This window comes from Hypanus sabinus, chromosome 28 (genome assembly GCF_030144855.1).
Source record: "Hypanus sabinus isolate sHypSab1 chromosome 28, sHypSab1.hap1, whole genome shotgun sequence".
In the NCBI taxonomy this organism is placed as follows: domain Eukaryota; kingdom Metazoa; phylum Chordata; class Chondrichthyes; order Myliobatiformes; family Dasyatidae; genus Hypanus; species Hypanus sabinus.
This window is the reverse complement of record NC_082733.1, coordinates 35,180,478-35,195,925: the sequence shown is the minus strand read 5'-3', so window position 1 is coordinate 35,195,925 and position 15,448 is coordinate 35,180,478. Positions and strand designations below refer to the sequence as shown.

The 15,448-nt window shown below is 43.2% G+C and overlaps 1 protein-coding gene across 2 annotated transcripts in view; it reads right to left on the bottom strand.

Moving 5' to 3' along the window:
* Nucleotides 1–15,448, bottom strand: part of LOC132382577 (repulsive guidance molecule A-like) — a 58,351-nt gene that overhangs the window by 19,286 nt on the left and 23,617 nt on the right. Inside the window, exons 1-2 of one of the 2 annotated variants that reach the window (XM_059952917.1) lie at nucleotides 9,124–9,194; nucleotides 6,296–6,429 (exon numbers count right to left, since the gene is read on the bottom strand). In XM_059952917.1, the coding sequence (XP_059808900.1) occupies nucleotides 6,296–6,429; nucleotides 9,124–9,179 (190 nt within the window). In that variant the 5' untranslated portion in view covers nucleotides 9,180–9,194. Of the gene's footprint in view, nucleotides 1–6,295; nucleotides 6,430–9,123; nucleotides 9,195–15,448 lie in introns of those variants that run through there. The other variant, XM_059952918.1, reaches the window with a different exon arrangement.

Genomic DNA, 15,448 nt, shown 5'->3' with positions numbered 1-15,448 from the left:
AACATAACCAGCATGCTTCCCGACTGTGCGACTTTGACTTTGTGGGGTTAGTTGGAGATCTAGCAATCTCTTCCAATGAGTAGGAAGGGCCAAACAGCCTCCTCCCATTCTGTAACATCTCCACTACTCTTTCCCAGCCGAACAGCACCACGAGCCAATTCCTCAATCAGAAGGCTGCATTTCGATCACATGGATACCTGGCACTGAGTAGGAGACCACGATCTAATTTGAGAGATTCGGGCTGTATTACAAATCCCACCGCAAAGCATCGCCATCTCATAATTGTCATCTGTATCCAGTGATGGGAGTCCTGAGCCGGTGCATAGACAACTGGATTAAGGACTGACATGATTAAGATACAGCTTATCAGGAAATATCAGAGGCCTGATGACCCTTATTACAGCACTTAATAGATTTATGCCATCAGCTGAGAAACTTCTACAAGGTTTATATGACAGCAAATTATATTCCTTGGATATAAAAGCCCTTCTTTGCCCTTAGCTATTTTACAAATAAGATATTCATACGGCGTTTCTTTTTGAACATGGAATCAAAACACCAACAGCACAGCAGGCCGCACTAACCCTGTTGTCTCACCGCAGCCCAGTAGAGAAGCTGAGCAGAATCCTTGCTCTTGTCTGAAGTCTCACATACACCTCAGGCAGAAATCCTTCTGAATAGATTGGGGTTGGATGCCTCCAACACCCTTTCAGCTTTGAGTTAATGAACTCACAACCTTTCCAGTATTTTGTTTACATTATTTTTTTTTTAACAATTAGAAGTATTCTGCCAGTTAATTTAAAACTACACTCCTTACTTTGTATGAATTTATTTTCTGTGGGAAGACGGTCCATTTTCTTTATCCTATCCAGGCCTCTCAAAATTTTACAGTACTGTGCAAAAGTCCAAGGAGCTGCATATATTGTTAGGGTGCCTGAGACTTCTGCACAATACCGTGGTATTTTTATATATTGCATTGTACTGCTGCTGCAAAAGAAAACAACAAACTTCATGACATACGTGAGTGACGATACACCCGGTTCTGATACGGGCCTCTATAGTGGACTGAGAGTGGGAAGGGGGCAGGGAGAGGGGAAACACGGTTGGGAAAAGGGGAGGGAGAAGGAAGCACCAGAGAGACATACTGTAATGATCAATAACCCAATTGTTTGGGAATCAGATGACTCAGGGCAGTGCACCCGCACTACCCAGGCACACATTCTCTGCCACCTGTCCCGCACAATCCTCCGCGGTGCCCCACCCTCGCCATTCCCAACATCATTTGCTCCGGCCAGATTTACAAACTCTCTCCCTACTCCATATTGACAAAGACAGTACTGTATAAAGTCCTACAAGGAGAGAATCAGACCTTTCATCCCAGTGGACCAGAAAACCATGCCAACCCAACAATCTCTCTCCGCAACAATATTTTCTTCCCTTCCAGTGCTGTTAGCACCATCAATCTGAACTTCACCAGGCTGTCTCAAGAAGGCTACCTCTCTCATCATAGATCCTCACCATCCAGGCCACGCTACCTTTAGGCAGGAAGTGCAGAAGCCTGAAGTCCCACACCACCAAGTTCAAGAGCCACTTCCCTTCAACCATTCGTTTCTTGAACCATACTGCACAACCCTAATCACTACTTCAGTATAGAAACACAAGGCCCATTGGCACTACAATGGGCTCTGTTTGCATTTTGTTCTAAATTGTATATAATTTATGCTAATTCCTGTGTTTCTTGTGAACGTCGATTTTCTGAAGCTCGTCGCTTGTGATGTTGCTGCAAGTAAAATTTTCATTAACTTGTGCACTTGACAATAAACTCAATGTTGGCCTTTATTGGCCTTGTCATTCGCGTCAGAATTAATGCGGGAACTGCAGACCCTTCCTCACATGGGGGAGATGGCTGGCAGCTGGCTGGTTTGTAAAGTGATGCCTTCATCTCGACCCTTACACTGGGATCCGCCTGCTCCTTATGAATGGACCCTAGATTCCCTATACTATTCAGAATGTCCCCTCTCCACCTTGAGGGGTCAGTCAGGTTGACTGGCCAAAGATGCTGCCTGACCCATTAAGTTCCACCAGCGTTTTTTCCGTGGAGTTGAAGGGAAAGATTTCTGACAGGTGCTGGCGAGCGCTTAAAAAAAAATGTTAACACAGCCCATCATATTCCAGATTTTCTGCTGGTTTCTGGATTTAGATGATCCGAAAGACAGCACCTCTAACAGTGCAGTTTCTAGAGTAAACCTTGAACACACAAAACCTCAACACTCTGAGGTAACATCACAGTGCATCTGGAGTATTGTGAGCAATTTTGGGCCCTTATCTAACAAAGCATGTGCTAACATTGGAGAGGGTCCAGAGAAGGTTTACAAGAATGATCCTGGGAATTAAAGGGTTAACGAAAGAGGAGCATTTGCTGAATCTGGTCTGTACTACTGCAGCTTAGAAGAATGGGAGGGGGAATCTCATTAAAACCTATCAACTACTGAAAGACCACAACAGAGTGGACATGGAGGGGAAGTTTCCAATAATGGAAGAGTCTAGCACAAGAAGGCACAGCCTCATAATACAAGGAGATACCTTCAAAACAGAAAGGGAAGAATGTTTTTAGCCCGAGGGTGGTGAATCTGTGGAATTCATTGCCACAGACGGCTGTGGATGACAAGGCACTGGGTATACTTAAAGCAGAGGTTGATAGGTTCTTGATTAGTCAGGGCATGGCAAGGTAACAGAGGGAAGGCAGCATAATGCAGTTTGGAGGGAGAGTAAATCAGCCATAATCCAATGCCAGAGCAAACTCAATGGGCTGAATTGCCTAATTTTGATCGAATCTCACGGACTTACAGTCTAACCCACTGGGACACTAAGGGTAGTAATGGAGACAGTGAAATTAATATTCATTCTCCAATGAGAAAGCTCACGATGAAAATAATATTCCTGCAATTTTCCCTCCCCTTATATGCAATGACTCTCACTGAGCTACTTCATCTGAAGAACGCCAAGTCCTGAGCAGTGATTATTTACCATGGAGGGGGTCACAGTTGAGGCAAATCCTCTGCCTAGTTGCCCAATATATCAATCACGTCTGCTGAGGGGTGGAGCAGGCAAAATGGTACTGGGAGCCCTGGCTGATATCCTCTCGTCTCCCTGGCAAAGATTATTCCCATTCTCAGACCCAGGGCTACAAACTGGCAGCAGAAAAGGTCCGAGCCTGGGTCTGTCCTCCTCAACACAAGTCCTCACAACAGCAGTTAATAAATCCACTAAAAGCAATGGGGCACACATGACTCCACCATCTGGTGAAACACTGACGCATTTTGTTATTCTTGGTTACAGGCAAGGACTATAAATCTCTGAACTCACGGAAGTTGCCATTCCAGAATTATATACATTCAGCTATAGAAAGATAATGCTTCTTAATTCCTTAGAGTAAATTCATTAGGCAGAACATTAAAACAAACTGATGTTTTTTCTAATTATCTTTACTTTGAAACAAGTTTTTGAGAGGACATGCTTTTGAAATAAGTAAGCTACTCATTCCACAAGTGAAGGGTGCAGTTTCTGACTGATCATTTTGATCCCTGCCCGATACCTTTAGGAGTAAGACTTTTGGAGAAGAGAGTCACATTTCAGAAATGGATGACTCACGTGAATTTACTTTGGCAGTTCGTTTTCCAATTATTTCCCCTTCCCTGCATCACAGAATAGCGTCCTACTGAGAGCAAATGCCTTCTCTTGCATCGCATCCAAAGTAGAACTTAGTTGGCAAGTATAAGCATGCTATTTGACTGTAGGATCAATACAACTGAACCAAAATCCTCCAATTACCAGTCCGTCTCTCAATGTTCAAAGTAAAGTTATTATCCAAGTACATACAAGTCACCATATACAACCCTGAGATTCATTTTCTTGCAGGAATAAAATAGAATAATAACCACAACAGAATCAATGAAAGACCCCACCGACTGGGTCATTCAACCAAGTGTGCAAAAGACGACAAACTGTGCAAATACAAAAAGAAATAATAATAATGGTAATTAAATAAGTAAGTAATAGATGTCAAAAACATGAAGAGTCCTTGAAAGTGAGTCCGTATCAGTGATGGGGCAAGTGATTGGTTCAAGAGCCTGATGGTTGAGGGGTAATAACTGTTCCTGAACCTGGTGGTGTGAATCTTGAGGCTCCTGTACCTGCTTCCTGTTGGCAGCAGTGAGACGAGAGCGTGTGGGGATCCCTGGTGATGGATGCAGCTTTGCTGGACAGCATTTCATGTAGATGTGCTCAATGGTGGGGGAGGACTTTAGGCGGGATTGGAAAAAGAACCTTGAGAAACAATTCGGGTGAGAACCCCTCTGATACCCACTATCCCACACCCCGACACCTGAGACAGCAATGAAACTACTGTGCTGACATGGACACAGATTAGGATTTATGGAACACTACACTGTACACACAGGACTAGAGCAGAAGCACAGATGGAGCACAGTTGATACCTCTGCAACTATCACAACTTGCTAAAATGCCTTAATACACCACCACAATATACATTCAAGCAAATTATAGGATTGTACTGTGTATTTAAGAACAAAAGAATGAAAGTTGTTTTCTAAACATCTGTCAATTCTAAAGCAGTTTTCACTGAATGAACAATTGCGATCAAACATACTTGCTTCAATTGAGAAGCGCAAATTAGATTATGGTGGATTCTCTTAAGAACCCCTTTTATCCATGAAGGGTCCTGGTGGTGGTTATGAGTTTAAATTTAACAGCTCGCCTCAAGACCCAATACAATATAAAACTTTAAACTTCTGAGAATAAATATTTATAACAACATGCAAATGAGCAGCCACCTTCCCATTGACACAGAGAGAACGGTCAATTTGGATTGGTTTGATCAAGCAATCTACATTACAAAGCCTTCAATAGAGCCAGCTCGATTTTCCCACATAGCAAAAACTCTGAAGGGACCTCAATAGAAAGAAAAGGCATTAAAAGAGGGGGAAAGATCTGAAGAGGAAAACATGCTCGAATTTTAAATGTAAAAAAATGGTTAAGCACAATACACAGCAAGATGTTCAGAAGTATACTGCCGACACACACACACACAAAACATCGATCTTCAAGCCTAATCACACTCATTATCATCGCATTTCCTGGATCAGGTCTCCACGCTGAAAGGCTAAATCGCAATCTAGCGCACAGTGCAATCAATATTTTTATACATCGCTGTGTTTACTAACCGTGCAATCTGCAATTAGAACTATTTTTTTTAACGAAATCGGTCGAAGGACGATGTTTATAAAAAGCTTTTTTAAAAGCGCATTTAATTGCAAAGCGCGACGTGTTGTTTTGATTTTTGCTGTTGAAAAGAGATTTAATGGAGCTAGATAAGGTCTCTCTTCGCCGATCTAAAGACGAATTAGCCAGATACGTGGTAATATAAACCCAATGGGCGTTTGATACAATTAAGGATTTTTTTTCAATTTCCACCTCAAGAGGTAAAATTAAGGAACTAGGAAATGCTGATCAGGACTATGGTTAGAATGGATTGAAGGGTTTAACAGTGTTGCCGATCTGAATTAGAGCCAAATGAATAATCAAAATTAAAGCATTTTGTTTTTAAGAGATTGCATCACAGTTTAGTCCACACACGGGCGATCTTTACAAAAGTGCCAACTTCTGAAAAGTTGTAAGGTTTTACGAAATCACCAGGCGCTGCCCATCCCCCAATGAAAACAGACCGATTCTGTGGAGGTCTTTGTAAGACCCTCAGAGTACAGGGCAAAAAAGAGAGAAAAAAAACACTACTGATTTGTTCGGGGGAAGAAAACGAGGCGTTTTGGAAATGTTCACACATTAACCGGGGAGAAAGATTTCTACTAATACATCGCTAGGTTACTGATGCCAAGAGTATTGGGTCTGGTCTCCCGTGCTTAACTCGTTCCAATCACAAAACAAAAAGTCTTCAAAACTCTATCCTAAACACTAACTACAAATGGCAGCACAACTTTAATAATCTTTCTAAAACTTTTCTTGCAATTTTAACAGCCTTATCCATTGGATGTGACGGTCTATTTTAAAATGGAGAATTAGTTTAAAAGTACGCTTCACATAATTTCTAATCTGCTGTGTTAAAAAATAAGATCTTGGTTGCAAAAAAATCAGCTTGCTGAATAATGTTTTGCTGCATCCGAAGTCAGACGCATTCTACACTTAACCCACGCAAATCCAACTTTAAAAAAAACAGAGAGCTTGCAACTTCTCTTTGTGCGATGGAATGTCTTTGCTTTACCTGCTGGGAGGCACAGGACGATAGTCAGGATTTGAAGGACTCCGTGGCCGAATGGGTCGCCCCTTCTCCCCATTCCCATCCATCCAGCCCAGACTTGGGTCCCACAGAAGTCCAACTCTCCAACTCTGCTCGCCCTGAGTGAGAGAGGCAGAAAAAAATACAGAAATCAGAAGCACACACGCCAAGGAGAAAGAAACCGCCGAGATCCACACAGCTCCATCAATCATGCGTCCGGGAAGGCTCACTCCCTCTCGCTGAACGAATAGGACAGGAGGAGCGGGGCCCATGGCTCCACCCAGAATCACAACCGAGCCAGCAAGGAACCCAGAGTCGGTGAGAGAGAGATTCAGATTCGGATACAGATACAGGGGGGAGGGGAGGTGTAGGGGGAAGGGGTGGGGTGAGGGCAAGGGAAGTGGGGAGGAAGGGGCTGAGGGGGAGAGATGTGTGGGAGGTGTGTGAAGGGGACGGGGGAGGGGGTGAGAGTTGAGGAGGGAGGGGAAGTGGAGGGGGAAGTGGGGTAGAGAGGAGGGGAAAGGGAGGAAGGGGTAGAAGGGAGGGAGGAGGGCATGAGAGGGGGGGGGGAGAAGAGGGGAGAGCGAGAGAAGCAGCCAGAAATTTAGAAAATATCCATCAATTCTGAAGCAGCCAGATTATTTCTAGAGGGAGCAAAACGGAGCCAAAAAGAAAGTAAAACAGAAAATTACAAATAAATCTGGCTGGTCTGTTGAGAGATAGAGATCCAAGAAGGAAAACTAGAGCGAGAGAGAATGAAATGTTCAGATACACTCAAAGAAAAAGAAATGCCTCTTTGCAGAGTAACCCCTGATTTTGGAAAGTGCAGACGTGTTATCTACTGCTGCACTTCTTCACTCTGATTACCCTAAATCTATGAAAATACCAGAGTCTGTTTTAACTTCAAGTAATGTGGGTGCAAGTTTGATTTCAACATCTAAGAAAAATTGGGATGTACATGGATGGGGGGGGGGGTATGGTCTGGGTGCAGGTCAACGGGACTAGTCAGAATAAGTTTGGCATGGACTAGATGAGCCAAAGAGCTTGTTTCTATGCTGGGTCTCTAGTATTTCAAGGTGTGTGACTGGGAGTCACAGGGGGATACATTGTGTAAGTACTCAAAGTCACACAGTCACAGAGTAATACAGCAGGGGATCCAGCCATTCGGTCCATCTGGTTCATGCCAATCAAGGTGCCCTCATTTGGCCCACATCCCTCTATATCAGGGGTTCACGGACCACTTGCTTAATGGTGTTGGTCCATGGCATAAAAAAATGATTTGGGACCCCTGCTCTAAACCTCTCCTACCATTTACTTATCTAAAGATCTTCTAAATTTCATTACTGTACCTGCCTCAACTACTTTCACCAACAGCTCTTTCCACATGCAGGAAGAGGTTACCTGTCAGCTGTATTAAATTGGGCAGTGGACTTGCCACAACTCACAGGGATCCCAGTTTTAAACGTAACTCCACAGTCCACTGCAGATATTAAAACATAATATGATGTCATCTGGTCAATCGTTTCAACTATTCCTTCCAGTACTCTTTGCCGCCTGAGCTGCTGAATTTTTCACTTATTTCAGATTTCCAGCGATTATAATGTTTCTGATGCAAAGTAACATCGAAGTAAAAAAGCTAGTAAAGTAAAATACATGATAAGGGTGAAAGGTGAAAAGTTTAAGGGGAACTTGAGGGGAAACCTCTTCACTCAGATGGTAGTGAGAGTGTGAATAGGCTCTCCTCACAAGTGGTTCATGCAAGCTCGATTTCAACGTTTAAGAGAAGCTTAGGTATGTGAATGGGAGGAGTATGAAGGGCTATGGTCTGGATGTAGGTTGATGGGAGTAGGCAGTTTCAATGATTCAGCATGGACTAGATGGGCTGAAGGGTCTGTATCTATGCTGTACTTTTCAATGACTATGCATGTGTGGGGGGTGGGGTTGATGATGTTTTTGGTGTTTCTTTGAATGGGTTCCATGGTTTCCTTTATTTCATAGCTGTCTGTGGGAAGGCAAATCTCAGGTTTGTACACTGTATACATACTTTAATAATAAACGAACTTTGAATCTTTGTCTCTCTGACTCTATTCTACCATATAATACTTTAAGATTCAGTTAGGATACTCTCCACCGTGCAGGAATAGAAGTTTGTCAAAGCTTTTGGTGACATGCTGAATTTACACAAACTTCTAAGAAAGTAGAGGTACTTGCACGATCTCTTTGTGTTTGAGTTTGAATGTAAAGTGAATCTGCACTAGAATAGTTTCAGGCCAGTGATTCCATGGCCGAGCTATTCCAAATCCTGTCAGCATTCCTTAACATTAGTACTTTTCAACTGAACCTCTTCAAATCCACAGATAACAGCAACCAAAATCAATATCTTATCAAAACCCCAACGTAACCAGTTGTGTCATATAATAAGAACAGAAAATCCCAGAAACTTATTTTTCTCCACAGATGCTGTCTTACCAGCCGAGTATTTGTAGCATGTCCTGTTTCTATTTCAGATTTACTGCAGCTGCTGTATTTTATTCAAGTTCCTGGGTGTCAGGCTCTCTGAAGGTATAACCTGGTCCCAACATACTGATGCAGCTATAAACCAAGACAGCGGCGATATTTCATTAGGAGTTTTGAGAGATTTGGTTTGTCACCTATAACATTCGAAAACTTCTACACATGTACCATGGAGAGCATTCTGACAGGCTGCATTACTGTCTGGTGTAGGGGTGGTGGAGGGGAGGGTGGCTACTGCAAAGGACTGAAAGAAGTTACAGAAAGTTGGAAAATTAGTCAGCTCCATCATGGGTACTAACCTCCATAGTATCCAAGACATCTTCAAGGAGCGGTCCCTCAGAAAGGCGGGATCCATTATTAAGGATCCCCATCACCCAGGACATGCCCTCTTCTCATTGTTACTGTCAGGAAGGAGGTACAGAAGCCTGAAGGCACACACTCAACAATTCCTTTTTCCTGTCTGCTATCCGATTTCTGAATGGACATTGAACCCACAAATACTACCTCACTTAAAAAAAAAATTCTGTTTTGCATTATTTTTAACCTAACAATTTAATACACACACACACACACATAATTGATTTACTTTCTTCTCTTTCTATATGATCACGAATTGTATTGTACTGCTGCCAAGTTAACAAGTTTCATGACACATGCTGATGATACTCAATATGATTCTGATTATTCAATTCAGAACCATTTCATCTACGTATCATGGATGCCGCCACGTCCCCTCATTTTAGCCTCAGCTTCTCCGAGCCTTCTGCCTAATCATAAATAGAGGACATTAGTGAGCAGGAATGGTCCCCAAGCTCACAATAGGTGCCTCGTGTGGCTAAGCAAAGTGTTTGACCAACACCTGCTAGAAAGTGAAGTCTGAACCTTCCTACGCAGAGTCCTTCCCCCACTCAGTGTTTGTGGTGGGTTTCAGAATCTCAGCTGCTCAGCCAAAAGGGCAGAACTTGTTAAAAAATGTATATTAAAATCCCTTGATTCACCTCTGCCATTCAGTGAGAAGATGGCTGATCTCCACTTCCCTGCCCACCTTCTCAATCCCAATTTCCTTTGATTGCCTCCATGAATCCCTCAGTCCCTATCATAAGCTGGTTTTTAGATTTAGATTTGGAGATACAGCATGGCAGGTGGCTCTTCTGGCCCAATGAACGTGTGCAGCCCAATTACAGCTATGTGACCAACCTACTAACCCATAAGACTTAGTGTGGGAGGAAACCACAGCACCCAGAGGAAAGCTACATGATCACCGGGAGAGCGTACAAATCCTTACAGTTAGCGGCAGAATTGAACCGGAGCCTCTGGTATTGCAACAGTGTCATGCTAACCACTATGCTACTGTGCCAGCCCCGTAATGAACATTCAAAGATTCATTTGGCTCCCAAGTACCCAGCCTTGTATGCTGGGAGGCTCCTCTCCTTGCATCTTAGTTCTAGATTCCAGGGAAATAGCCTTTCTGCTTTTAACCTGCCAACCCCCGTTATCTGTTTCAGAACATGTATCATCGCAGTGCGGGTTATTTTTGTATCACGTCGCAGAAACAGGTAAGATCGATCTAACCCTTCCCTTCTACAATCTCGAGCACTTTCTCTAGATTTCTTTCCAGAAACCTTACATTTTGATTTGTGCTTTGGATATATTTAATGTGGTTTGAAACTAAATGAAAAAAAAAAATTGGAAATATGGGCATAAATATTTGGAAAAGACATGACATTTCCCTGAGTCATAAGCAGTCAGCAGAGAGCACTACACTTCTACTAAAGGTCTTCGAAAGGCTGTTGTGATGTTCCATAGGAAAAAAGGCCTTTTTTTCTGATGAAAGAGGCCAAAAGAATTGAGTATGAAAGAATAATACATTTATAGCTTGCAATCCCCAAAGCTATGTCCCCCTTTTGAAGCTACTGACCATACCAGTGTTCCTCCGCATTACTGGCTCATTGATCAGGCATAAGTCCAACATGTCAAGAGTTATCTCCACCAATGGGAAACCACTTCAATGTGTGATCCCATTGGTGGCGATAACTGGGAACTGGGACTCCCTGGGAACCAGCAGCATGAGGCAGTCCTGGTTAGACTCCCTTCCTTAGCTCAGGGGCCCCCAAGCCATCTGTCTGTTGTCCTGAGGTTGGGTCATGTTCGGAGACTGACTGATATCCTCACCAGACCCACACAAGGAATGGTCACTAGGTCCCACTGAAACTGAAGGAGCCACATCTGGAAAGTGGGGGAGGGAAACAGATGAGACGTGAGAGGATCACAATACGTAGCCAAAGCAACACACACAAAATACTGGAGGAACTTATCAAGTCAGGCAGCATACATGGAGGGAAACAAACAGTTGGTTTTTCGGGCTGAGACCCTTATCAGGATTAGAAAGGTGGGTGGGGGGGAAGAAGCAGAATAAGAAGGAGGGAAGGGGAGGGGGAAAAGTACAAGCTGGCAGTTGATAGGTGAGACCAGATGAGGGAGAAGGTCGGTGTAGGTGAGACCAGGAGAATGGGAAGGTGGGTGTGAGACCAGTGAGGAGGAAGGTGGGTGTTGTTAACACCAAGTGAGGGGGAAGATAAGTGTAGGTGAGACCAGGTGAGGGCCAAATATTATTAACAAAGAGGCCATAGATTTGTGGAGTAATAGAGCACAAAAGAGGCCACTATGTCTATCAACACACACAAAATGCTGGTGGAACACAGCAGGCCAGGCAGCATCTATAAGGAGAAGCACTGTCGACGTTTTGGGCCGAGACCCTTCGTCAGGACAGTGCTTCTCCCTATAGATGCTGCCTGGCCTGCTGTGTTCCACCAGCATTTTGTGTGTGTTGTTTGAATTTCCAGCATCTGCAGATTTCCTCGTGTTTGCTCCGCTATGTCTATGCTGACCAAAAAGTACCAGTCCCAGTTTTCTAGTATTTGGTTTGGGGCCTTCCATGCCTTGACGATCAAATACCTGTTCAGATACTTGTTGAATGTGGTGAGAATATCTGCCTCCACCACCTTGTCAGGTGTGTTGCGCATTGCAACCATCCTCTATGTCAAATATTTCTTCCTTGAATCTCTGTGAACCTCTTACTCATCTTAAACCTGTGCCCTCTTGTCTTAGCCGTCTCTACCATAGGGAAATGCTTCTTACAAACAAATCATTGCAGTCAACATGTGCTGAAGATGGCCGAGGATCACTTTGCACGGAAGTGATGTACTTGAGAAGGGTATTAAACGCTCCATTACAGGAAACCGAGTTTCTCACTGCAAGGACTCACAAGCATCAATGCAATCGTCGATGTTCAGTGATACTATGGGGTGTATTGTCTATATTGGTGTTAGGGAGGAGATATGTGTCTACCAAAGGAGGTGTAAGGTGCTCCTTCCCTCTTATAATCTGCAGGTCACCTTTGGGCATTACACCCTTGAAATTACAGTCTCAAAGTAGCAATACAAATGCACAGATATATATATTAGAAGAGTAGAAAGAATAAAAAATAAGTTACCACAAACAGTCTAACAGCACTGCCCTAGCTATAGGTTGACTCATTATAAAGCCTAATGGTCCAGGGTAAGATTGACCTCATATAGCGCACTTTGGAGCAGCACAGTTGTCTTAGTCTGTTACTAAAAGTGCTCCTCTGTTCAGCCAAGGTGGCACGCAGAGGGTGAGAAACCTTGTCCAGAATTGCCAGGATTTTCTGTAAGGCCCTTTGTTCTACCACAGTCTCCAGTGTGTCCAGTTTGACTCTTCTAACAGAGCCAGCCTTTCTAATCAGTTCATTGAGCCTGTTGGCATCACCCATGTTGATGCCATTGCCCCAGCACAGCACCGCATAAAAGACTGCATATCAAATTCCTGGTTATAAGCCTACCGACACCAGGCAGACAGACTCTGAAGGGTATTGATAATGACTGGGTTCCCCCATCTTGTAAGACAATGCCCAGAAAAAGGCAATGGCAAACCACTTCTGTAGAAAAATTCGCCAAGAACAATTATAGTAACGGATAAATCACGATCACCCACGTCATACAACATGGCACATGATGATGATGTATTATTGGCTATAATTCCTGGGAAAAATGTAGTGCTTTTATTCCAGTAATGTGCTGAGTCTTTTCAAGCAAAGTCCAAGTAAGTTTATTATCTAAATACGTATATGTCACTATATACTTGAGATTCATTTTTATAGACATTTACAGGAAAATAATGAAATATAATGGAATTTATGTGAACCTATACATAAACAAAGACTATCAAACAACCAGTGCAAAAGAAGACAAACTGCAAAACAAAAATAGTACAGAGAACGAGTCATGGTGTCATTGAAAGTGAGTCTGCAAGGTTGTGGAATCAGTTCAGGGTTGAAGTGAGTGAAATTATTTATGCTAGTTCGGGAGACTAATGCCTGTAGGGTAATAAATGTTCCTGAATCTGGTGGTGTAGGGTGGTAATAAGAAGCCAGTGTGAGCTGAATGGTGGAGGGTCCTTAATGACAGATGCTACTTTCTTGAGGTGGTGCTCCTTGTGCATGTGCTCAGTGGTGGGGAGGGCTTTGCCTGTGATGGACTGGGCTGTATCCATTACTCTCTGTAGACCAATCCGTTTCTGGGAATTCGTGTTTCCACACCAGCCCGTGATGTGATATGGGTTCTGTACCAGGCTGTCATCATTATCCCGTGTAATTCATTTATTTATCATAAGATATGTACACAGTTGGCAATACATTGCCCCAAAGCTAAGGGGCAGTTACATTAGCCACTTTAGTGAGTCTGCGGTTAGATATAGGTCAAACAAGGATACAAGGGCAGATACCCTTTTGTGGATCACATTAGTGAGCCAGACTAATCTTAACCACAGTCCCATTGTAACAGTTACACTTACCAAAACTAGCTTTTAAGAGTAATTCCAGGAATGCTTAATTACTAGAACATAAATTCTCTAGCTACGTACCGGCAATTGTGTCTGAGGAAAAATTTTTTTTTGGCAGAGAGTGGTTTTGTTTATTGCCCATTACGCCACTGGTGTTGAGGGCAGCCATGCAGGTCCTCCACCTCTGGTAGTTTTCAGGGCTTCCTTCATCATGCCAATAACCTTCTCTCGGTTTTCACTACTATCAGTCATGCAAGTCCCGGGTGGAGACTCAGGAATACCGTCACACTCGGATGTAGAAGGATTTTTCATTGCTGTTTCTGTAACCGTTTTGTTTTACCAATCGGGGTTGTTAGTCCTGAGCTGAACCTTTGAACCTGGAGATCTGGTGCACGACTCTTAGTCTGGCCTATATGCTCTGACCCATTTGGCATGGGTGACCCTACCAAGACCCAAAGCATAAAGCCCAGACTCCAGCTAGTCATTGAGGCACGCAAGCCTCCAAACCCTACAACCTCTTGGCCTCTTGGAGGCCAGAGAGTGGTGTATGTGAGGAATTTGTGGCCACAGACGACGTGGAGGCCACATCATTGAATATTTGTAAAGCGGAAGTTGATATGTTCTTGATCAGTAATGTGCAAAGGGTCACTGTGAGAAGGCAGGTAAATGAGGTTGAGAGGGAAAATATATCAGCCAGATTGAATCACAGAGCGGACTTGATGGGCCGAGTGGCCTAATTCTCCTATATTTTATGGTCGATGGTCTCTATATGGTCCAGAACTCTAGCTGCTGGTCCACTGACTTAACACAACATAACCCTCAAACGATTAAGTCAATTCTGGTATGGGGGTATGGAGATCAAGCAAAGTTATTCTGGGTTGCTCTGCCTCACATGAAAGACCCGTCTAGGTTACACGGCCAACAGTATTGCAATCCAGGAATCCTTTAAACCCAATTGTGAAGGTGTGGAGCACAAATAGAGGTGGCACAAGATCAAGGAGAGATCAAACAGCTTGCATTGGCTTCAGGCCAGGCACCTGTTTGCACAGTGCCAATACAGGTATCAGAGATTTGCTGGCTTCATTCTTTGGTAGGTGTCATTTATTTTTGTCCTACTGTGATACCACCACGGAGGAAGTGTGTGGGAGACAGGTGGGTGCAATGTTGGGGTAGTTGGGTGGGGGTTGTATGCTTTGTTGAAGTCATGGGCAGGAAACAGTCATTATGGATGTTACCCACCCAGCAAACTAACTTTTCCTAAAACACCCTCTGTAAAGCATTTTTGGGCTATGAAAACAAAAACTTCATGCCTCCTTCAAAGTTTCTTCCCCAAGGCAGTTAATCTGTCAACCATTCTAGTTAGAACCCTCTAGTTATTACACTTGTTGCTGCACTGTAAACTCTTTAAACCACTTTTTATAATGCTGTTTACATTGTAAATACATACTGGTATTTATGCACATTATATTCCATATCTGACCTTTAGCCTTTAACTTCATTTTTATATAATTCTTTATTCTTAATAATTGTTGAATGTTGTTTTCTGTTCAATGTCACACCCACACACCACAGTAAATTCCTAAAACATGTACAGTACAATGCAGAAGTGCAGAAGTCTTAGGCATATATAGGCCAGGGATCCTAAGAATTGTGTACAGTACTGTAATAATTTTATGTATTGCACTGTACTGAAACAACCTTAATAACATATGTGAGTGATGATAAACGTGGTTATGTTACGGGTCTCTATTGTGGACTGAGAGT